The following is a 23,783-nucleotide window of genomic DNA, read 5'->3' as shown; positions in this document are numbered from 1 at the left end:
CTATAGGACTGTAAATTAATCAGTAACAAAACAAAAAAAAAAATGCACAGATAGGGCATGTGATCTCGTGGTGAAACTCTGACACAATCCCAAACAGGAGGATTTTTTTCAAAACACTGGAAAAACAGTGAGAGTTTATCTCTTTCCATCCCTTTTTATAAAGTTTTATTCTACATTATGACAATTTATTGTAAGTTTACGTTTACACTGAAATTTAGCAGTTATCATTGTCTACAGTTTTATGGGTTTTTGTGTTTTTTTTGTTTTTTTTTTTTTTAAAGTCACAAGTTTAAAGACTATTAAATGCATGACAAAGAACTGTGGGAATATCAGAAATATAGCTCTAGCTATACATATATGTATTTACCTATTCCATGAAGTCAGTATGACAGTGACTTGCCTAAAATGCATACACTTAAAAGCACATTTACCTATCTTACTTCCTGAATAAATACATTCTACAAGACTTGCTTTTAAATAGGTTTCAGAATAACAGACAGGCGTACCAAAAATAAAAACTGTTTTACTCTATGCAGCTCAGGAAGTACTTGTAGAAGTCTTCAGAATAAGACAGTTCATAGAAGGAAAAAGCTTTATGGAAATTTTTAAGAAATAAATGAGAGAAATATGAAAAATGAACTTTTGGCTTTATGGTATGATTGCAAATTGCACTTAGATCTTAATCATGTTACCAAATAATTCAAAGGTAAGATCCCCAACAACGTGAACAGAATCAAACCAGAACAGAATCAGACTGACAAAGATCAAAAACATTCCAAAGGATTTTTACGTGTCAATATAAAATATGAATACAAAGAGGAAAAAAAAAAAAGTTTGAAGTACTGACAGCTGCTTGACCTAACAGTATCAAAATTTCATGCATGGAAAGAAGGCCTAAAATTTCAAAACAGCTATGGGTACACAAAGGCTTTGCACAATGCTGTATCAGTGTTAAACTAAACCCAAAGAAGAGATTTTTAGGGAGAGAGCCTTTGATAACTGATATAATTTGCAGGAAGGAGCAGAAGAAGGAATGTCAGGATTTTTATCACAGCAGTCCTCTTTGTCTTGAAGACTATGGGATGATGGCTTCAGCTGTATGCCAATAGCACTTCTACTTTTTCTAAATTATCAGTTGGCTTCATAAACAAAGCAGTTCTCCACAGGTACCTCCCTATTTCACTTCTCCCCATAACTAGCCTCGTACCCTTGGAGGACTACAGCTACAACAACAATCAGTATTAAATCGAAGGTCAGCCTGCTTAGCTAAGGTGGTGGATAACCAGCTATGGAACTTTTCAAATATGCAAAGATCTACATTTAAGAAATAACTCATCTGAACTGTTCAGCAAGCCCCATGTACGAGGTGTACGAGGTTCAAGGTGCCACGGCCGCAGAACTGCTCTGTCGCCCCCTCCAGGCAGCTTTCTTCACGCAGGAGTACAAAGAACTGGCAAATCAGAAAAGGAAAACTAACACTACGCAGCTTACCCATGTTGCATCATTTCCTCGACTTCCCAGGATGCCCAAGCACTAAGCTACCTCATGATTACTATTTCTGTATTTTTCAAAGATGATACGCCAGATGCAGAAATGTGAGACTGATGGAGATCACTTTCTATTGTGACTGATAAGTCAGGGAACCAGAGACTCTGTTCACTAAGGACACCTGCAGCTAGATTACATTAGATAGTAATTAGCTTTAACACACAATCTTGGCTTCCACTAAGGATCTCCTGACTTATCTTAGGGTAACAAGTACTGACAGAAATCTTATCTTATAAATAGCAGGAAGATACGTTTACATTCCATTCTGATACGTTTAAGAGATCAGAATGCTAATGCCCACGTGTCAGCCACAGGCCTATTGCATAATAGAATACACTAAAATCATTTATGCTTTCATTTCTTTAAAGTACATTAAACAACATGACAAATGGAACAATACTCCTAGAGCATGTACTTACTAAAATGACCCTATTCTTTAAAACTATCAAATTCTACCATCACTAAGAAGAATTCCAGGGACCGCACAAAGCCCTATTTTAAATTATCACAGGATGCAGCAGAAACTTGTGGGAAGAAAATGTAACCCAGCAATGCTTTTTGCACAGCTGAAAAAGCACAGAACCACAAAACAATGCTGCAGTTTCACTGACTCAGTAGATACAGAAGAGCGCTGCTACAGAACTGCCTCTCAGAATGAGTGGCTTCCTTCTCATGGGCTTTCCTTCCTGTGATCTTCCTTTCCCCTGCTCTGCTCACCGGGTCTCTCTTCTCCTGTTTCTTGTCTGAGGAGAAAAAAAAAAAAATTCCTTCCTCCATTTCACCTTCTCCCCCTCTCTTCTATCCACCAGCTATTCGTAAAGAAGAGGGAAGAATTTCAATTTTCTAGCCATTGGTAAGGCGGTAACAAAGAAAGCCTTGCTTGGTCTTCATACTAATTTCTTCAGTACAGTTCCCAGGGATTCACAGAGTCTGAGGCCTACGGGAAAGCTCTCTCATGGCCTGGGAAAATTCCACACAATCCTCAAACATTTTCCAATATTTAACATCATTCAGTTTACTTACCCAGACTACATAAATTACAATTAAATATCTGTAATTTGCCCATAGTTGTCAACAGTTAGGGGAGAGAGAGCAGGTGAAATGATATCCAAAGGCCACTTTCCTTCAGTCTGATTACTGCTTCACAGCTAAAATGGCCTGGATGAAATAACCCTACCTAATGAAAGGTTTACTTAACTAAAAAAATACTTCAGTACTATCACTAAAAATGCATTTTGGTAGAAAACGTGCTACTTCAAAAGTAGGAAGACGACTTGAGATGATGTCGGTTCAATGTTTCACAATGTAAAATGATCCACTTCGTGATGATGGAGATCTGTCGGAAAGCCTCCGTGTTTCGAAAGCGTGAAGCTAGCACAGTGCATTTACAGTTTAAGAGGTGTACTGGACTTTGAATACAAACACATTATTTCTCTCTGTAAACACACTTTACATCATGGCAAAGACATCAGCCAACAAGGTGATTATTATGTTTTTTGAGGGAGACTAAAAAGGACACAGAAATGTAGCGCAGCTGTCAAGTCTCCCTGGCAGGCCACTGCACATTAGTATTTAATAAAATCCCCGGAGATAGCATTTAGCATCACTCTCCTACTGTTCCTTGTTGGCTCCACTGTCCCCAGCTGAACAAAGCCTTTGTTATACTCTGAGCACAGCGATTTCAGCTGAGCTATTTATTCATTGTGACCTACTAGAACTCACATGATCTGCTTCCACACAAAAAGTCCCTAAGAAAGAAAGAAAGGAGTAGCTCTTTGGGGTGACGGAACAAAACAAAACAATGTACTTGTCAAAACTCTAATATTAATAGCAATCAGATTGTTTCTAAACCACCCTGCCATAGCAAAACCTGGTGGCTATTTAATAACTAACTAACAGTCCAATCCACTTTCCTTGTGCATGCAGTAAGCCACATGGGAAGAAGACACGATTGTGCATTTATTAGCATATGTTTGCTTTTAGCTGCACAAGTTCAGAAAAGGCTAGAGAAAGAAGCTTAATGCATTTATCCTTTGAGATGGTGTAGGCAGTCCTCTGAATCCTTTACTGCCACCCACAAAATAAAACGCTGGGGAAAAGTAAGATCTGCTGACACAAAAACACAGCTACTTGTGTTTGCAGACTATCAAGATAAATACGCTGAAGAGAAAATCTTTACAGTCATATTCCAAGGTGAACTTGAAGCTGTAGCAAAAATTATACATATGAATATGTAACAGAGCAGGTCAGAACCATGTGTAATCATCTCAGATGCAACCAGATAATAAAAAGCCAAGAATCAGTTTGAGATGACTTGTTGAGAAACCTTGCTTGACAGGGTCACTTGAGAAGTGGTGAAAGGGAAGCACCATCCATGTGCCTTTGTTTTAGGACTTGATACGTCTCACCAAACATTCTCAAAAGAAAACTATACAGACACAGTTTATCTCCATGTTACGCATACAAAAGCCAAAACCAATCTATTCTCAGAGACTGAGTCAATAGTTCACAGAGAGCACTTCCAGCTGGGTGCCAGCTGAATCTGACACGGACGTGTTTTGTTCAAAACCCTTCTGCTTCTAGTTAACACTTTCACTAATCCGGACGGAGAAATCATGAGTATGTTCATAAAAACAGTCTGACAATACTGAACTAAGAACAAAAGCAGGAAATCTCAGAAACACGATTAACATAAACTATTTTTACAAACTGAAGACATGATCTAAAAATCCACAAGGCAGATTTTGGTTAAAAAAAAAAAAAAGTGCGGTAATATACTTAGGAGAAATCAAAAATGTAAATGCATCAGCAGTTACAGTGGATCACAAGCTGAATTAAGTAAAAAACAAAAAAGTTACACACTTTCAAAACCTGTAAATCTCATTCCACCATGTGTTAATGTGAGTTCCATCTGTCCTGTAGGATATATAGTTGTCTGCTCTAACTTCATCCATTATACTGACAAAGTTTCTGCCGGATTAACGTATCAAAGACCTTGCTGTTTTGCTTATCATTTGCAACTGCAACTTTTTCAGTGGTAATCACTATTAAGTTTTAACTCTTGCACGTCTCTTCTTTCCAAGTATAGAAAAAGGCAAACCACCAAAAAAAAATCTATTTTTTTCCTCTATCTAGAAATAAACCTCATGATCAGCTATTCAGTAATGTATTTACCAGAACAGCCTGTACCCATGCTAAACTTAAGACTCTTCCTGAATATGAATTACTTCAGAAGAGCTGCTGTGTTCCCCTAGAAGACATGACATCCAAACAGTGAAGGTTGTCACCAATGGTTTACTGTGCCCAAACGCAGCCAGGAAGATCAGTTGCACCCTGGAGATCAGGCAGTGGGCACTGAACAGTATTCCCACCACCCCTGTTTTCTTATAATTTATGATGAAGATTACTTCTCTTGCACAGCTCTTGACCACTGGAAACCTTCATTACTCCAAATCTATTCTACCCTTTGAGGACTGAAACAGCCAACGCTCTCAAGTGCTCAAAGACCAATTTTCCCCCTCATAAATTTGACATAACCTAGGTGTATTAACTCACACTCGTCACTTTTACTGGACCCACTGACGGTATATACCAAGGTTACATCAGTCAGCTGTAACTGATGTAACCAGTTTACAAGTCCACAAGCTTATGAACTGTTAACAACAATTTCTGTTTTATAGCATGAAGTATCTGTTTAAATAACAGGAGGAAATTTCAAGAGATAAAATATGCAAGGAACTTACATAAGCCACATTAATACAGTTAATTAATGATGGCTTTCATATATTAAACTTTCCGGTAAAACATGCACTAAGCTACATTTCTGATTCAGTAAACCCAAAACAATCTGATTGTTTCCCTACAATCAATATGAAGCTCCTGTGCATTCTTCCTGTGAGTGGATGGTAATTAGTTTCCTAATTAAAAAATCAATGCATTCAACTAAACACAGAGCTTTTAATTTGCTCAAAACTGTTTAGCCCAAATTTAGTTTGATAAGTTTTCCTCAACTGCAGAAAAAAATACAACATATATCAAGTAGACAGTGTTAGAAAACCAAACTTTAAAACATACAATTCAGTTGTGTGCAGTTTAGCTAGCATCCAGCATCCCTATCAAGATGGATTAGACTAACAGAAAATCTGTGGTGCAAGCAGAGTTTTTTCATAAGCAAATGGAAACTGTAGTGAAATTGACAGTTTTCATGAAGATCAGTTTCAGAAAAGTCGTAATCGTCATGGTATTGAAACGTTATCATCACTACCCATGTCTAAACACATTCTTTGTGATTATTTGTTCTCCACGTGCAGATAGAAAAAAATCACCTAGGAAGTTACATTGATAATAGCTTCTTGTTGAAATGTAAGCTAATTTAAAAAAGGGACAATTACTCTTTTTTTTTTTTTTTTAAGGCTGCTATTTACTTCAATAGTGGTTCATTCTGTCTAGCTATAAAAAAAAACCAACCAAGTCTTATCTTGTTCCATTATTTTATATGTTTCTGTGAAACTACATTAACTTCACAGTTAAGGTTAAACACTTGTTCACCGACAGCAAGCAGCAGCACATTTCTGGATTGCTGTTCATTATTTTTTTTAAGCTGGAACTCGATTTCAGCAGACTTCGATGTGACACACAGGGAAAACAATCACCCTGACACTTAAGAAGGGTGGACACAGGTAGGTGCATGATGGGGGCTCTCTCCTACCCCCAATTAGAGCATCTCAGACCTAAATACCACAGGAGCACATCACACTCATGGGACCGCTGTGAAGCCCCCATTACAAGAGATGCGCCCAAGTATCTTCAGAAATGCTTTTGTAAAACACCCCTCAAAACGGTGTATTTGTTAAATCTGGTAATGTAGATCGCTTTCTGTGTAGATTAGGTATTTAACAGGCTGACTGCCTTTTACTGCGGCGCTGAGGCGCGGCGGGGGCTCACTCACTTGATGACCGTGCCTTTGGCGCCCCCCGCCGTGGTGAGCATGACGCGCGTGGTCAGGCTGCCGCGCAGGTCGTCCTCGTCCAGCCCCAGCAGCGCCGCGCAGCACTCCAGCGCCGTCTGGCTCCGCGCCTTCAGCGTGCAGCCCCCTGCCGAGCAACCGCCACAGCCGTTACCGCGCCGCCCAACCGCCGTAACCGCCGCCCAACCGCCGTAACCGCCGCCCAACCGCCATAACCGCCGCCCAACCGCCGTAACCGCCGCCCTTCAGCCCCCTCAGCCCCTGCCCCGCCGCCCCCCTCAGCGTGTCGCACGCGTTTTTAAAGCGTTTTCAGTGTTTGGTCAGAAGCGTGAGGTGACTGAAGGATGTTACCCGATTTTCTATTTTTTTGACGATGTTGAAATACACGGCACCACAAGGAAGGTTTTGCCACTCTGCGGTGTATTCCTAATCACTTTTAAATCCTTTCCTTTTTTTTTTTTTTTATATAGATCTTGAAATTCTGACTCCATATCACTCAAAAGTTCCCACATTTCCACAAAGAATGCCAACTAACCTATAATTGATAGGTTTTGCCTTTAAATGGTCCCATTTCATAGGCATACCAAAACAATCTGCTTTAAGGCGTACTTCCTAATGTTAATGAAACAGCTGCGGGTTTGCAATTTTTATGTAAAATCCTAGGAAATAATGAACTGCAATAATCTTGGCACAGCAGCTTCAGAAGAATGGAAGTTAGCATCTAGAAATGTATTCACAGATTAAAGATGTGACTAAAGAAATGACTAAATATGACTACAGCTGTGATAAAGACTTAATTCTCAAAAAAAAAAAAAAAGCTATGCCTCAAAAAATCTGTATTTTTAGAACATTGTTCTACGCATACATTGTTCACAAGCTAACCTGCTTTTGAATGGAAGAACCATCCCAAAATACAGAAGTAGCAAAAAACATTGCTAACACCTAGTAACTAACTGCAGCGATGCAAGCTGCCGGATGCCGATGTTCCTGTAATCCTCCAGACTTCCCTGCTATGCACAGAAGTGCCTGGCACAGCTGCCTCCCAACTGTTACACATATGAGATGAACAATTTCCTAGATAAAGAGGTGGAAGGTGCACTTGGTCCTGCTAGTCAAACATTGCTTGAGTTCCTTAACTCTGCGCTGACGCCAAATGAAAGAAGTGAGGAGGAGTGCTCAGAAGACTTATGTGGATTGATTTTGGAAGCTCTGAAAACACCATCAAACTTATTGCAGTCTGCTCTTGTTTCGTGTTTCCTGGATATTTGAAGCAGCAACAAAACTTTAAAGGGTGTCTGGTACAGAAGTGTACTTCCTGGAGCAGTTTGAATGAACACCCTGGGTGCACACTTACAAGGTGAGTGCAGAATAATGCATGAATTTGCAATGACCATTTAAAAATGTAAGACTTGACTCCAGGAAATATGGGTTGGAATTTCAACAAGGTAAATAACTGTTCTGGTGTTAAAAAGGGTGTCTGCTTCCCTTCTCTAACCTCTGACTTTCCATACCACTTGTAGTTCCCCTTCTCCTTGTTTGCTGGCCTCCTAAAATTCCTTCTCCACTCACATTTACATCTTTTTCACTATGTCCACCTTGTCTTTATCTTTGTCAACCCCAAACTCTCACCTCACTGAAGGCCTAAGTACAGAAGCTCTCTGCCAGCTTACTACCAAGCCATGAAACCACTAACCTTCTCTACCCTCATTGTCCTCTTATTTTCAGTCATCCTCATGAAGATGGCAAGATCAAAAATTGAAACTGGGGAGGTTCTGATATGACAGCTTCACTGTGACAATAATTAGGCAGTGGAACAAGTTTCCCAGAGAAGTTGTAGAGTCTTCTCTTTGAAGTTTTTCCCATCCCTATGAACAACCCTAAACTATTTGGTTTGAATTCAGTGTTGGCCCTGCCTTGACCAGGAAATGTTGGACAAGAGACCTCCTGACAACCCTTCCCACCTGAAGGTTTCTGTGGTGATTCTGTGCTTGGATGAGGAGCCACTGAATCTAAGAGGCTAATATTCATTTAATTCTTCATTCAAAACACCTTTTAAAATGTTCTTTGATACGCCCTTTTAAAAAATTTTACCAGGTTTGGCAACAGCTATATGTGCATGAAGTAAGACTAAGAGGAACTGATCTCATTTTATCTTGCAATGACAGATGAAGATCTGAATGACTATTTTTTCTCCCATAGTCATCTTTGTAGTAAGTCCAGACCAGGAGTTTCTTAATTCTTTAGTAATCTATGGACAACACTCCTCAACTTACAAAGGCTGATTTTAGTAGTAAGGCAAAAACAATTATTCCCAAAATGCTGATTCCCCTTCACCAGCCTTCCCGTGCATTCTGCTAGTAAGTACCAGCTACACTCATACCAACTCCTCTTGTGAGCTAACATCTTAAAATCATTAAGTTTACATGTACCAAAAAACTTACTGCAATTTTTCTTCATCTCTTGAAAATACTTAATGTGACATTTTGGGAAGCCAAAGAACATACCGCCTTTCACTACAGATGGAGTTTCTAATTTCAAGACGTTTTCATGACATTAGCAAGAAGTTCGATTTTTTTGTTGTTACTAAAATTCAAGTAGTTTTGAGAAACAAGATGTCTCTTTATATTTAAATTCACATTAACAATTTCTCGAACAATTTCAGTGAGAGTCTTTTTGCTTTCAGAGCATATAAATTACAACTTTAAAACAAGTAAGTAAACTTGACTGCAAAATGGGGCGATTAAAGGCTGAATTACCCTTCAATATAAGGGAGTGTTCTAAAGCAGTAATTCACATGAAAAGTAATAATCAAGAGACATTTTCAGTATTTTTTACAGAAATCAATTTGTTTCTTCTAACCTGAAGTGCTCCCAGCTTCCTCAAAATCAATATTTCCAAGGTGAAGGACACCAGCCACTACTCTAAAAAGATCAAGTTTTTCTGCATCATCCAGTCCAATCTTCTTCATTGCTGTGCACATTCTGTTGAAATCTCCATGATCATCTAAGAGTGGGTCCTTCAAGGAACCTGCCTTAAGATACTATAAAACAACAAGATGAAAAAACAACAACGAAAAGATCAGTGATTTATTTTAAAAATAAATGTAAACAATTATTTCCAGGCAAGAATACCATAACAAAAAGTATAAAAAGCATGCAAAACTCAAACTAAGTAGAAAGAGATAGAGCTTTTCATATAATACAGGCTTTGGAAGAATCCTGATTTGTTTTGTTTATACTTCGGAGCATGACCCTTAAAACTGCAACCTACTTTCAGAAAGCAGAACTTGGAGAGTTTGACAGCTTAGGACAGGAGAGCACAGGATGGTCAACAATGGAAAGGGAAAAGTTTGGCTAAAGAAGCTTTAGAGATACATATACCAAGGAGTATTTCTAGCCTCCAGCAATTGAAAGACCACTGGGGTCCTTGTAATAGGATAACAGAATGGCTTTGACAGGCCATGGGAAAGGAGTACAGGACAAATTAGAATTGGAAGCATATTCCCTATGAGTATCCACACAGACTTACATAAAGGAATATGCTTGTTAACATTTGCTGGTGACAAAGAAACAGTAAAATTGTTTGCCAATATTCTACTGGCTAAAAGAATAGCAGCTAGATTACAATATATCAATTTAACATTTTGCTGACAGAATTTCCTATTTTAAATACATCAAAAGTCATTTTAATAACTGTTATAAATAGTAGTGAAACATCTGCATGCAATCAAAAGACTAACTGAACATGCATAGATTGATTCAGGCTTTTACAATTACTTTAAAATGTTTTCAACTAAGAATTACTCATTTAAGTAGAAGCCTCATTAACATCAAATAAGCTAACAATTCTATCAAAACAAAACACCACATGCATCTGAAAAATTCACTTCACACAACATTTAAACACATCAATAAAATTAAACTACATGTTTTAATTATGTAAAATGATCACCTCATCTTCCTGATAAGGAAAACACAAAAATAATTTAAGTATTAATTGACTATTCCAGCTATTTTTATTAAAATAAACAATCAATATTTTCATTATAATGACAGAGCAAATATTAATACCTGATTTTAAAAAATGAACAATGTATTTGAACTGAACAATGTATTTCCTGTTTAAGTGACTAGATTAGATTTTTACTTCATTGAAATTTGAACCTCTATTGCTCCTTCAAATTGACATGGCTGCAATATAAATATATTATGGCATATGTTCCACTATTTAATGTCCAACACATTTTCAGAATTACTCTTTCAGCATGCTGTAGTTTTAGAGAAACATTTCTGCCAAATTAAGTCCTTTAGAGACATATTTTATGACAGAACACCAGATTGTAAATCACATCAGTGACCACATCTTTGAGTAGCAAGAATAAGTGAATGCTGATACTTTATGCCTACATAAATGGCCAACTTCACTACACATCTTCATTTAAGGCAAATTAGGCAAACTGAGGCAAAATCTCCCAAATATCTCTTAGCCTATACACTTGAAGAGTTAAGTATCTAACAGCCTTCTGCCTTACAGTATTATCAAATCAATACTTCCATATCTCTCTCTCTATCATCCCTGATTACAGAAAAGAACTTACATTCAAGACAAGGAAACTGGCATTATGGGCTCCATATTACAACATTATAAACATCAGAAACCTGGGAGTGGACTTTCCAATGCTGACCTGAGCACAGGAAGCATCTCTACTGTCCTTCACAACTACGCACAAGCTACGTACAATCCCAAACCCAAGTTCTCTAAAGTAAAAGATCATCATTGGGGGAGAGAAGCTCTTGAGTCAACTTGTCTTAATATTATTCCTCATGTAACTTGCCATGCTATTGAATCGTAAGTATGGGCTTCTTTAAGCAAAGAGAGATCTTCCAGCTATACAAATGAAAAATTCTTCCTTTAGGTATGAATAGATGAAAATTCTATTAGAGATTAGAGTGGAATTATAATGAAGTGTTTAAACAACTTCCAATACAGATATACTATCAATTCATATTAATTTCTTGAAGTGTCCTCAGGCAAACAAGCTCAAAGGCTTAAGGATATAAATTCTGATAATGCTTTATTAAAAAAATGTAACAGGAGATGGAACAAGAGGAAAAAAATGTTCTGAAGTTCCACTTGCCTCCAGGAAATGCCACTTTCTGGTGTAAGTCAGAGGAAGGGAGATTTACTTGTTCTGGAAGTAAAGTTGTGCTAATATTTTAGAAAACAGTTTGGAACATCACTTCAAAAATCCAGACAGTCAAAACAGCTTTGGAAGAAAACTACTGCTTCTGACGTATTCCTAACACTATTAAAATTTAAAAAGAAAATGACAAAAAGTCTTGATTTTTTTTGTTTTCCACAGAAGACATTCTGAATCATTAAGTGTTACAAGAATGAAAAGGAAACAATTTTATATAGTGTTCCACTTGGAATTTTAAGATGCACATCAAAATATATTTTTAGGACTGAATTCCAAAACCCTTACCAGTAACTATTTAGACCTATAAAGATGTGTAAAATGAACATTTCATTCCACATTGCAAAACTGTAATCATTTTCAATGCTCTCTGCATTAGTTAATACAAACTAACTGAAGATACAAAACATACCTCAGGACTCTTGCGATTTTGCAAAATCTGCTTGTCTGTTTCTTTGTTAGCAAAGTACCTGGTACAGCCCCGATTTAAATACTGCAACAATAAAAACAGAAAAAATGCACACTTAAAAGGCAGAAGTGAGAGAAACTTACGCTATTATTTAATGCTCACTTTACATAGCTTGTTTCTATAACATAATAACAATACTACAGGTATTCAGAATTCATTCCTTGAAAAAGTTTTTATATTTTTTCATAATATTTAAAAAAAAAACAGAGAAGTGCAACTGTAACAAACTTCTATTGAAAGCTTTTCAATTTTGACAATTGAAGTAGTTTTTGACAAAATGGGATATTCATTTTGTTAAGTCTCACCATCTTTTCTTTGTTTAACTCTACTAAACTTACTACATTACATAAAAGACAACTAAAATCAGGAATCAAGAAAATACATTTTATGGCCAATTTGTAATACCAAATTTTACCCCACCAAGCTGTACATAACATCAGATAAAATTCAGAATAACATTTATGTTTTCTGCAATATAGAAGCCTTAGACAGTGTTGTGAGGTGGTGAGAGAGATAGGATCAAAGAAATTGTGGTACTATCTATAATGTACTTGTATGGTTGTTTTTTTCCTCACCAGTGATATATTTCTATAAGCAATCAGAGACATAGCATAATAAAAACCTTGAACAGTCTTAAAAGCTTATAACCTGGTACAAGCAGAAGCCTAATTCGGAACCTGGCTTTTGATATTCATCTCAAATTGTATAGTAAAGGGGACAGATCAAGCATTCAGATGATGACTGACACCTCCAGTAAAATAGGATCATCACATCAACTTCTCTTTTCTGTTTTCTTCAGCTGAAAATAAGAACTCTGTCCAAAATCATGGTGAGAGCTCTTTGTCTAAAGAAACTGAACTGATTTCTTGGTCTGCCCATATACAAAGAATTTTGCAGCTAGACACATGCAGTTAATTCTACACTTTGATTAAAATTTATATACACAATTTAAAAAAAATATATCAAAACATAAGGCAACCTGAATTCTCTTTTGGAAATCAAGATGTGAAAAAATTCAGCTTCTCATATCCATCAGCTATAGTCCAGGTGCAGATTTACTGTGCAAGTTTACCTTCAAAGCCATGTGGTGCAGTCAAAGCCACCTGGACCAACAAGGCTCAGCAGAGGATTACCTAATGACTCTGAATCTCTGAAAAGTCCTGCAGGGGAACCCAAAATATGAGCAACCAGGGCTTCATGTTCTTGTGTGGCTGTGTTCAGAGGAGAGTCGAGAAGAGGAACCTGCAACTCCTTATAGTCTTTTTGCCTCGTAAATTCACACTTCCCTAAGGGAACTGCAGGGAAAGGGCAAACTAAGGGAGAGGTAGCCCCCTTTGTCACTGCTGAAATTCAGACAGTTCAGGCAGGTGAAGCCAATGCAGTTGTCTAGGTTCACGTGCCCAGAGCAAGCATGGCCAACACCGAGACAGCCAAACGCACAGGGAGGAGATTACAAGGGATCGCTTAAGTCAAGGTCAGGCAGGGGAACTGGCAGAAGAAGAGAGCTTTGTTATCCTTTGCTTTTTAATGTCGTTTCACTTCTGTGAAAAATGAGAACCGTCTTAGATCTGAGATGGTCCTATTTTCAAGTTAATAGAGTTAAGAGAAACCAGGCATTGAGCAAAACACACGAGTCTTAAGGCCCACGCTGTCTCTAACTTGGACTTGGACTTGATAAGCTAAAAGCCACAAGGGAAGTGGCAAAATAGAACAAATGTAAAACTGCATCCCTAGGGATGGATTTTTCTGAACAACTTATTTGAGAATAAAATCTTTTCCTGAAAGTTTTTCTTGACAGGCCTCCAAAAGATTAACATTGACATCTACACATTGATCAAACACCAAATGCTAGTTAGCACAATATCTCCATCTATGGTTAGAAGCCTGATAGATTGTATTTCCTCAGTAATTAACACAAGACAGATACATACTCAAGAAATAATGTGGTAAAAAGGTGAAACAAGCATTATTACTTAGAGCCATATTTTATGACAAAAACCTGAAGCAGCAAATGAGTGAAGAGCACAGAAAAAATAATCCTTACAGCAGAAGTCCAAAAATGATATGATAGTGTGACAAGGCAGGTGTCACTGTAAGCTCTTTGTAAATGCAACAGGCACAGTGAGTGCCTTCTGTGCAGGCACTCGTGTTGTTCAGTACTGCACTGCACTAGCCTGATTTTAAGCAGGTTATAATTTTGACATCCACAATTGTATGTACCCTCATGAGCAGAGCTTCGATGAAAAAAAATTCCCGAGAGTGAGCACATGACGTATCCAGTTACAGAATTAACAATCTGGGAGCTGCAAGAAATAATTTTTAATGGAGCAGTGACTATGCAATAAAAATACATCTTTGAGAATCTGCTCGAGATTTTAGATTTAAAACATACAAAAGAATAATGCGTGTAATAGTTGGACAGTAAAGAAGAAAGCTTTGGCTTTTAGGGAGCAAGACATCTGGATACCACAAGAGAATTGCATGATGTGTACTGTACAGAACTGCAGCTCTGCACCCAAGCTCATCAGCATGCAGGCACAGACCTGGCCGGCTGAAAAGGCAGCAGCAACCTGTTTAGTGACTGGTGTGCAGCTGCCGTGCCCACAGCTAACATAGGTCTCACCTTGATAACTACTGCTTTGTACAAAAGTAGTAGGAATGTTGTATCTTTAAGGCTTCTAAGACTGTACTAAATTCTGATGAAAGTGAGTGTGAAAGATATAGGGTAAAGTAACAGATAAGCACAGTGCAACAAGTTTTATTGAGAAAATGAAGTAGTAGAAAAACACCAACAAAAACACTTAACACGGTAGCATAATGCTTTGTTAGCAGTGCTCCTCGCCTCACTTAAGAAAAAGGAAGTCTACACAGATGACAGTCAGTTAATTTATGTCTGTAATTCCACAAGCTTTCCAGGTTTGCGTTACAAAACCCTTACAAGCCCTAGGCAGCAATTTGCTCTGTGTGCTTTAGAAATGCCCAGAGTTCTGCATCACCGAGATTCCAAGCCAAGCATAAAGCAAGAGACAATGGAGAGATGGAGACAAATGACAGAACTCCAGCAAACAACTAACGAAGTATCTACCAGTAGGATTTGATTTGCCAATGTTTTTCTTATCAACACAAGTCAACAAAGCACAAAATGATGTTTGTAGATACTTACAGCTCAAGTGTGTTTCTCAAAAGGATATATATATATCCTTTTAATATACATAGATATGTAAATTATGTATGAATAAGAAAAGTGCAGGAATGAGTGACTGAAGTCTTCACCTTACTAGTAAAATTGGTGATGACAGTCTAAAATGAGAGAAGGCTTAGAAGGACCCCAAGTGGGAAAACAGAAGCCTGCTTTAATAGGAAAGGAAAAGAACAATCAGGAAAACAATGAGAAAAAAGTTGTACAACCGTATTAGTTCAGCAAGTACAACCGTATTACTTCAGCAAGAAAAAAAAAATGACTGCATGCCATGGTTTGGGCTGGGATAGAGATAATTTTCTTTGTAGATGTTTGTATGATGCTATGTTTTGAACTTGTGATGAAAATAGTGGTGATAACACACCGATGTTTTAGTTGTTGCAGAGCAGTGCCTACAAAGAGCCAAGGACTTTCCTCTCCTTGTGCTGCCCTGCCAGCGAGGAGCTGGGGGTGCACCAGGAGCTGGGAGGGGACACAGCCAGGGCAGCTGGCCCAGGCTGGCCAAAGGGATGGCCTGCACCAGGAGGTGTCGTGCTCAGCAATGAAACTGGGGTAAAGAAGGAAGAAGGGGGGACCACTGGGAGTGATGGCATTTGTCTTCCCAAGGAACCACCACCCATGATGAGCCCCGATGTGCTGGAAGTGGCTGAACTCCTGCCTGCCGATGGGAGGTAGCAAATGGATTCCTTGCTTTGCTTGCACGTGCAGCTTTTGCTTTGCCTAGTAAACTATCTCAGCCCATGAGTTCTTGCACTTTTACCTCCCCAGTTCTTTCCCCCATCTCTGGGGAGAGAGAGCAAGCAGCTGTGTGGTGCTGAGCTGCCTGCCGATTTAAATCACAACACTGCAATGAGAGGTGTGGAACACTGAGAATTAAGTGACAATTTAAAAATACGGGAAATAGGGTTGGAGTAACTCACACAAATATAGAAAACAAAGTAAAGAAAAGATTTTGACTGACAAGAAGGACAAGAAAGCGATAGGAAATTGCATCATTTGTCAATTGTTTTTGAAAACTATTCAGTGAAATCTGAAGCAAGGGAAATGGAGGAGAAAGAAGGAAAGCAGCAAAAAAAAGTTAAAAGTTAAATTGCAGTAGTAAAACTGTTTAGTGGAAAGATGGGAGGAAAAGAATGCAAAAGCTTAATGGTAGCACAGAAAGCCAGCCTGCTTGTGGGATTTCTACTGGAAACATAACACACAATCAGGGTTATCAGGCAAAACCACATGATCTCACAAAAGGGAAAAAATGTCAGAAATAAAGCATGAGGAGAAGAAGGGAAGGCAGTAAACAAATCAGAAGTCGTAAGAAGAGCCACACTGGACTGAATTAAAAGGTCCATACTACCAATCCTTTATCTTTAGCCGTGACCTGCATTTCACCCCAGGATTTTACTATTCCTTTTTGAGCTGAGATGATAAAACTCTGCACCCTATTTACAAATATAATCGTATAACACACCATTTCACTCTCATTTACTTTCCTAGTAACTCCTAAAATCCTACTCTGCTTTTTCCCTGCCACTGAACATTAAGCTAACATTTTTAAAGATGTACAATAATTCACATCTTATTTCCTCCCAGTTTATTTTGAGTTCATTTTCATTTAGGTATGGTCAAAAGTATTACATTCAACACTGACTGTATTTATATTTTATTGGCTACTCCATGGCTTGAGTGACTGGACCAGTAACAGGTTGTTGAAAGAAGCCAAAACTCAGGAAAAAAATAAGTAGTTCTAGGGAAAGAATAAATTAGCAGATATAAAACTTAAGAAACAGAAGCATGCTTAATGAACAGAAGTAGTGATCCTGGCAGGAAACATTGAGCATGGGCTTCAGGTCAAATGGAGATAAAAGTGTAAGCTTTCAGCCGAAGGGAGTGTCAAGTCTCATCATGTAACCTGGAGTGACCAAGAACGACAGAGACTCCTGTCAGATGAAGAGAGGAATGAGAGAAACTCCAAATTGGAGAAGTACTAATGACAAATCTAGACAGTAGAGAAAGACAGGAACAAGATGCAACAGCGTAGGAAAGAGAAGTGATGTGAAAGCATATAGACTGAGAAAAGAAAAGCACAACCACCCTGTCCCTGCAGTTTGATCCCTGGTACGAAGTGTGAGGTAAAAATAAAGGACAGAATTGCAGGACAAAATTCCCAGGTCCTCCTAAATGCACAGTTAGAAAAGGAAGAAATAAATGCAGTTTTTCAGATTTAATAATGGGTTACCCACAGAACAGTTGGATCACAGTCAAAAAATTTACACTTTACACATCAAGAAGAGACCATAACAAAATTACTAGCAGCTGGGTATGCAACAGTATATTTTTGGAAAAAGCAAAGATTCTTTAATTTTAAAAACACAGAGGGCAAGTACAGGAAATCTTCCAATAAAGATAATATGGCAGAGAGCCTTATGTCTAGATCAAATAGATTTAACAAAAGAAGTTATTTTCTGAATTTTGTTACAGAAAAGAGTTTGTCAAAGGTAACAGGTATTTTAATAAGATCTACGAGAGAAATGCAGATATGGCAATAATGAAAAGCTTTACAAACACTGACTCCAATACTCACCCTAAAGCTGTCAGGAGAACTTAGATACAGTTTTTCCCTAATGTCTTCTGGAGCACCAGCACAAAGCCTGTAAAAGATATGATAATTCCTCTCTTCTTTGCCTTGCACACAGATCCTAGATTTCTCCAGAAGATAATGTGATACAAATCCACCAACCACGGAGTTCTAGGAAGAAGAAATATTTTTCTGATTATCTGAATGTTTTTAGTTTACTCGAGATTCAGAGTTTTTCAATTTAAAATTGTCTGACCTGGCTCTTTCAACAGATGCTGCTCCAAAGATTAAAACATATCTATATCTAATATATATAAATCTGAAAAAAGAAACTGTTACCTTCACTGTAGCTTTCCCCAAGCTCATGCATTGCACCTACAAGGGCCTACTTCACACCCACAAGCAGCAATTCTATATGCAAATATATAAGCTATGGAAGCTAAAATATACCCAAAGAAAAATGTCAAAGGCTACACAGTGGGTAGTCTTTCTGACAAAAAAAGTGTTCCATGACTTCTGTTACATACGTGATATAGATGCAAGGTCCCAAAACTTCATAGCAACAAATAAAAACATCAGTAATTCATATAAAGTATTAAAGCATTAAAATCGATTTATATCTGTTGATACATTATATGCAACTTGTGCTTATTTGTGCATTAAAGCAATGCATAAATACTTAAGAGCAATTAAGTTATTCTTCAGATGTGCCTTTTCCCTCTTCTTGTGATGAAGAGAACAATTTTTATTCTTTAGTTATGGATGGAAGTAATTTTCCCATTGACTTGACCCACCATTTTCCAGTAATGACACAGTACTGTGTCTTTAACTTTACTTTCAAGGTGATAATCATATGTGGAAATCAAGGACAGTAGGTATTTGATGCAAGATAGGTAAGTCTATTTAGCCTTCTTCCAATCTAGCATTTCCATTTCATGGTGAAAATCGACACTCGTATCTGTATCAAAATTCCAGTACCTTTTCGTTGAAGTGAATTTCCACAAATTTCCCAAAACGACTACTATTGTTGTTGCGAATAGTTTTTGCATTTCCAAAGGCTTCCAATAGTGGATTTGCTGTTTAAAAAAAAATAAAGAAGTGTTAAAATTTGATCAATAAACTACCAAAATGAAAGAGAGAATAAATACATATCAATGATCCACTGACCTTGTTGGGAATAACGTTTGAAAATTGAAGGAAAAGTATTAACTATCAGGAATAACTAATTTTGCAAATTGTACTGGATATGCTGTGGTGGAATTTACAATGAAGTGCTTAGATAAATAAGACTGCAAATTACTTGAATCAATACTGTAAGAAATTCAGAGACAATCACCAGAAATGATTCAGTGATGTTCTTCTACAGCAAGCAGGTAAATAACCAATACATAAACTCTGTGATACAATACACAATTTGACATTTCCCAATGAGTTGTTATTCATAAAATCTAAACTACCCACTTATCCCACAGACAAAAATGCCACTTAAATGTCATGCATGCTGCATGTTAGATTGATTAGGGAATAAAAATACGTATTAGAAAAAGGGTGTTGATTTCAAAAAACAACTTTAAAATGCCCTTTCATATTAGCTCAATTAAGTGAATGAGTTATTTTTTTTTTTTAACTGGCTGCAGTTCTCAAGCACCTTAAAGGAAAACCCATACAGAAAGAGTGGCAGCAATCTAATGTATGTTTTATATTTATATAAATCATGCATAGCTTAGGCAGTTTGAAAATGTTTAGTAGTTATAAAACACAAGGCTTCCGAAAGAATGCATTTTACTACCTCCGAAGACCAAAGAAAAACAATTTTCTGAATTGTACTAACAATAAACCAAGGAAAATATCTGCAATGTATTTTGACGCTTTTAACTAAAAAATATTAATTGGAAACTCAGTGAGCAGAAGCTCAGATTTAAACCTCCACTGATGACCATCTACAAATTTGCTCCTATAAAAATTAAAATTTTATATGAAGGAATAACTACAATGGTGGGATAAATTAGGGATGATAATGCATTATTTAGCAGGGCATCAGCATTAACTTTTTTGTTTTGTCTAGGTTTTCATTTTTTCATATTTAAAGCTTATGAAAATGCAAGTATGACTTTATAACTGTCTTATTAAGACACCTTTGATAACTGTTCAGGTACCCAGATACTTTATGTAATGTTAATATTTTTGAAGAATTGATTATGAATAAAGAGAAATTGCAAGAGGCCCTTCAGATAGGTTAAAGGCTCCTCTATTAATACAGATGCTGTAAGCATGCTCATTAAAATTGTGCTTAAAAAACTTTAAAATTCATGCATAGGATGCCGTTTTAAATTTAAAAACAAAACAAAAACACTTTAATCATAATACCTGGAAGTACCAATTAATTTTATGGCATACTGCATCAGGCATTATCCAGCTCTTGGCCACTTTCTGTGTTCATTTAGCACGCAGTAGATTTCACTGAGAAATTGATTTAAGCAAGCCTTCAGCAACAAGAGATTAAAGCCTGCAGTACTGCTCTTGAATAATCAATGGCTCAAATATGTAAACAGAAATATTTAAAGCAAAAGTAAAAATTTTTGGTTTAGGAAAAAATAAAAGTAATAAAATCCTGAAATAAATCTACTAGAAGCTATAGACAGACAGATCAGGCATTTTTAGAGTGGTTGTTTGGGTTTTGAGATATTTATGCTTTCTCAAAAACTTATTTTCTGGTTAATTAGGAATTCCATGCAACATTAAAGATGCTCAACCGATTGACCAAAAACAAACAAAACACTCTCTTCTGACCTTGTTTGGGAACCTATTATAAAGATAGACACAATGAAAAAGAGAGAAACATTCTGGTGAGAAGGAGGAATTACATCTTCCTGGTAGTAACAGGTATGAATGACAATATTATATTCTCCTTGCAGATTCATACAACATAAAATCCAATGTTGGGTACACGTGTGAAATTCAGCTCAAAGTCAAGATCAAGTATTGTATGACACCTTATTAAATAAAAGTAAAGCAAATCATAAATAAAATATATATATATTTTAAGATCAAGGTACGTTCCGTCCTAGGAAGTCTGATAGTATTTTCATCACAGCTGATATTGTATGACATTTCAAATTTGAAAAAAATAAAATAACAAGTTGGAACCTTAAATTAAATTAAACAAAATACAATACCTTCTACAATTCTATCATCAATGTCTTGGCCAGTACCATAGGACTCTGTCAAATACCTGTAAAAAAGATAAAAATAATAAAGATAAAAGTATCTTTCATGTGTCAGGTTACCTCAGTTCAACAGGGCTAGGCACCATACTTACTGACCACTTACTAAAGGGAGGGTATACTGATTATAAGTTCCACGTTCCCACATCCTTCTAAAATAAATACAATTTGACCTTTCTTTTTTTATAACAGAAATATTCTTGTAGACTTTTTTTTCTGTAGATTCTTTTTCCAATACTTCAGGATAAGTTGGAAATTTCTTTTAGATGAGCATATGGGAATTACACTTTTATACAAATGCAGTGTATCTATTCCTGTATTATCTGTATTTATTAGTAATCTCAATAGACTCATGAATTTTCATATGTATTTCCTGAATTAAAGTTCCATGCATATGGCTTCTGCATTCACAACCATCAACGTTAATAAAAAGTCCACACATAGTTGTGAGATAGGAAATTGCAATACATATTTAAGGTATAGTTCAATTTAACAATTGAAGAAGGGATTTGAAAACAAATTCAGAAGTTTCTTTGAAGGTGCAGCTTTTTGTTTTGTTTTTGTGTGGTTTTGTTTTTTGTTTGTTTGGTTTTTAAACACCACCATCACCTCCCCTGAGTACAGGGCATACCTTGTGGAAATGTACAACTAAATCTGGGACACATTAAAAACAGTTCTTGAAATAGAACCTTCCAAAAAAAGTTTAGAAACATTAACAGAGCTGTATTAGTAGTACCTTTTGCCTTCTGATTACACAAGGAAAAAGCCTTCCTGTTTTTAAAACTCAATGACATTTTGTACACAGACTCTGTGGGGGTGGGTGGCGGGGAGCAGCAGCAGTGGTGCTATTTGCCTGCCATGTAATCAAAACTTCCTTTGCTGAGAAGCAGAAGAATAACAGCCTTTGAGGACATTCCTCAGGGGATGCTCTCCCAGTGCCTGCGGTCTTTTTTTTATTCTTGGCAGGATCAAAGTTGTGAGCTGTCTTCAGTTGGGATGTCCCCTATAAATATCATTACCATCACCTTGCCGCAACTCCTACAGCTCTCCGCTAAAGGTTGCACAGGGGAAGAGAAGAACAGTAGAAAGGACGGACGACCAACCAAGACAATTCTTCCTGGGATGCGGGAGATAACATGACTGCTGAACATACATATGTGATGCAAGAGAAAAGGGAGTTCAAGATTTACACAGGGAAACAAGGATAAGGGGGGAAGGGAAAGCATTCACACTGCCTGCACTGTGCTTCCCTAGATAATCAGGCCACCTGTACTGTAGGTGAATTTAATGCAGCAGTGCTCTCCAGTTACAGTGCTTCAGAGTGATATAAAGCAGTTAAAGTATGACACAAATACGGTCAAAACTATTAAAAATATGTAAGGAAGAAAGGCTAGTATATATCAGCAATATGGCCTCCATAGTTTATGATGTTTGATTTAGTATTTGTCATACCTGAACATCAATAAATAGATAAATCTCATTATTCAGTACTTATTCAGCAAATTAGGGTAGAAGTATATTATGGAATCCCTGCAGCTGTCTCAAAAATCAATAGTAAAAAAGCATGAATACTCAAGCAAACTGAAGAAACAAAGACAGGAAAACAGACACATGCACAGTTACGGCAAAAACAAGTGTGTCTTGCAAGGCACAATTAAAGTGCCTAATTTACATTTTATCAACCACAGTACCAGATGCACAATACCAAAATGACTGCATCATAAACCATAATAACTATATGATGTCACTACGACCGATTTATGGTTTCTGTGAATATGCAGCCATTGCCATATGTTACCATGTCAGCATTTATGTTTAACCCTGTGAATTTCTTGTATTAAAGTGTGTGTAGAAGGATACAGATAACTTACTGAATTGGGTCTTAATGCTACGTTACTGATTAATTACCTTAGAATTAATTCTGTATGTCAGACAAACACATCAACAAAAGAGATTCACTGAATAACTTTGGTCCAAAAGTACACACCTCAAAACAAATTTAGTGTTTTCTGTCTTGCCAGCTCCTGATTCTCCAGAAACTATGATGGACTGACTCATCTTGAGTACTTTCATATCACGGTATGCTTTATCAGCTTAAATAAAAGAATATATGAAACATGACAAAAATTATGTTTGCAACTCTCCTGAATATTAAAATAAAAATTAATCACAATACAAACAGGCAAATTTAACATTTTCAAGAATAAAAAGCAAATCTTTAAGTTACAATAGACTCAGTTGTAAAGTTTCTCTTTAAACTATATTATAGCTGCCCACCCTCCAACACTGACACATTAGAGCTTAAAGTCCTTGGAAACAGAAACCTAATCAACTTTTTAGGACAAAATAAAACAAAACAACCACGTAAAAATAAATCTCTTCTGTTAAATGCATTCACAAAACAGCTGAAAATCAATCTTACTTTAATAGTTCTTTTAAAGGGAAACTTTCAGTTGCATTTTGTAACAAGCAAAATCTGAGCCAAGGACACTTAGAAACACATTTGTGTATTTTAATTATTATTTTTTTGTTATGCAGCACGTACTGAAAAAAACAGCTGTTTAGACTTCAACAATTGTTTGATGACAAAACGAAGTTTAACACTCTCAGA

At 36.9% G+C, this 23,783-nt stretch overlaps 1 protein-coding gene across 8 annotated transcripts in view; it reads right to left on the bottom strand.

Annotated features, from left to right (window-relative positions):
• MYO6 (myosin VI) overlaps positions 1–23,783 on the bottom strand; it is a 106,385-nt gene that overhangs the window by 40,093 nt on the left and 42,509 nt on the right. For all 8 annotated transcript variants that reach the window (XM_083829928.1, XM_083829924.1, XM_083829926.1 and 5 more), the window contains exons 6-12: positions 23,160–23,265; positions 21,125–21,180; positions 18,927–19,024; positions 17,955–18,119; positions 12,124–12,204; positions 9,374–9,554; positions 6,497–6,641 (exon numbers count right to left, since the gene is read on the bottom strand). In XM_083829928.1, the coding sequence (XP_083686054.1) occupies positions 6,497–6,641; positions 9,374–9,554; positions 12,124–12,204; positions 17,955–18,119; positions 18,927–19,024; positions 21,125–21,180; positions 23,160–23,265 (832 nt within the window). The remainder of the gene's footprint in view (positions 1–6,496; positions 6,642–9,373; positions 9,555–12,123; positions 12,205–17,954; positions 18,120–18,926; positions 19,025–21,124; positions 21,181–23,159; positions 23,266–23,783) is intronic.

Source organism: Anser anser (assembly GCF_964211835.1).
Source record: "Anser anser genome assembly, chromosome: 3".
In the NCBI taxonomy this organism is placed as follows: domain Eukaryota; kingdom Metazoa; phylum Chordata; class Aves; order Anseriformes; family Anatidae; genus Anser; species Anser anser.
This window is presented reverse-complemented; position numbering and strand designations above follow the sequence as displayed.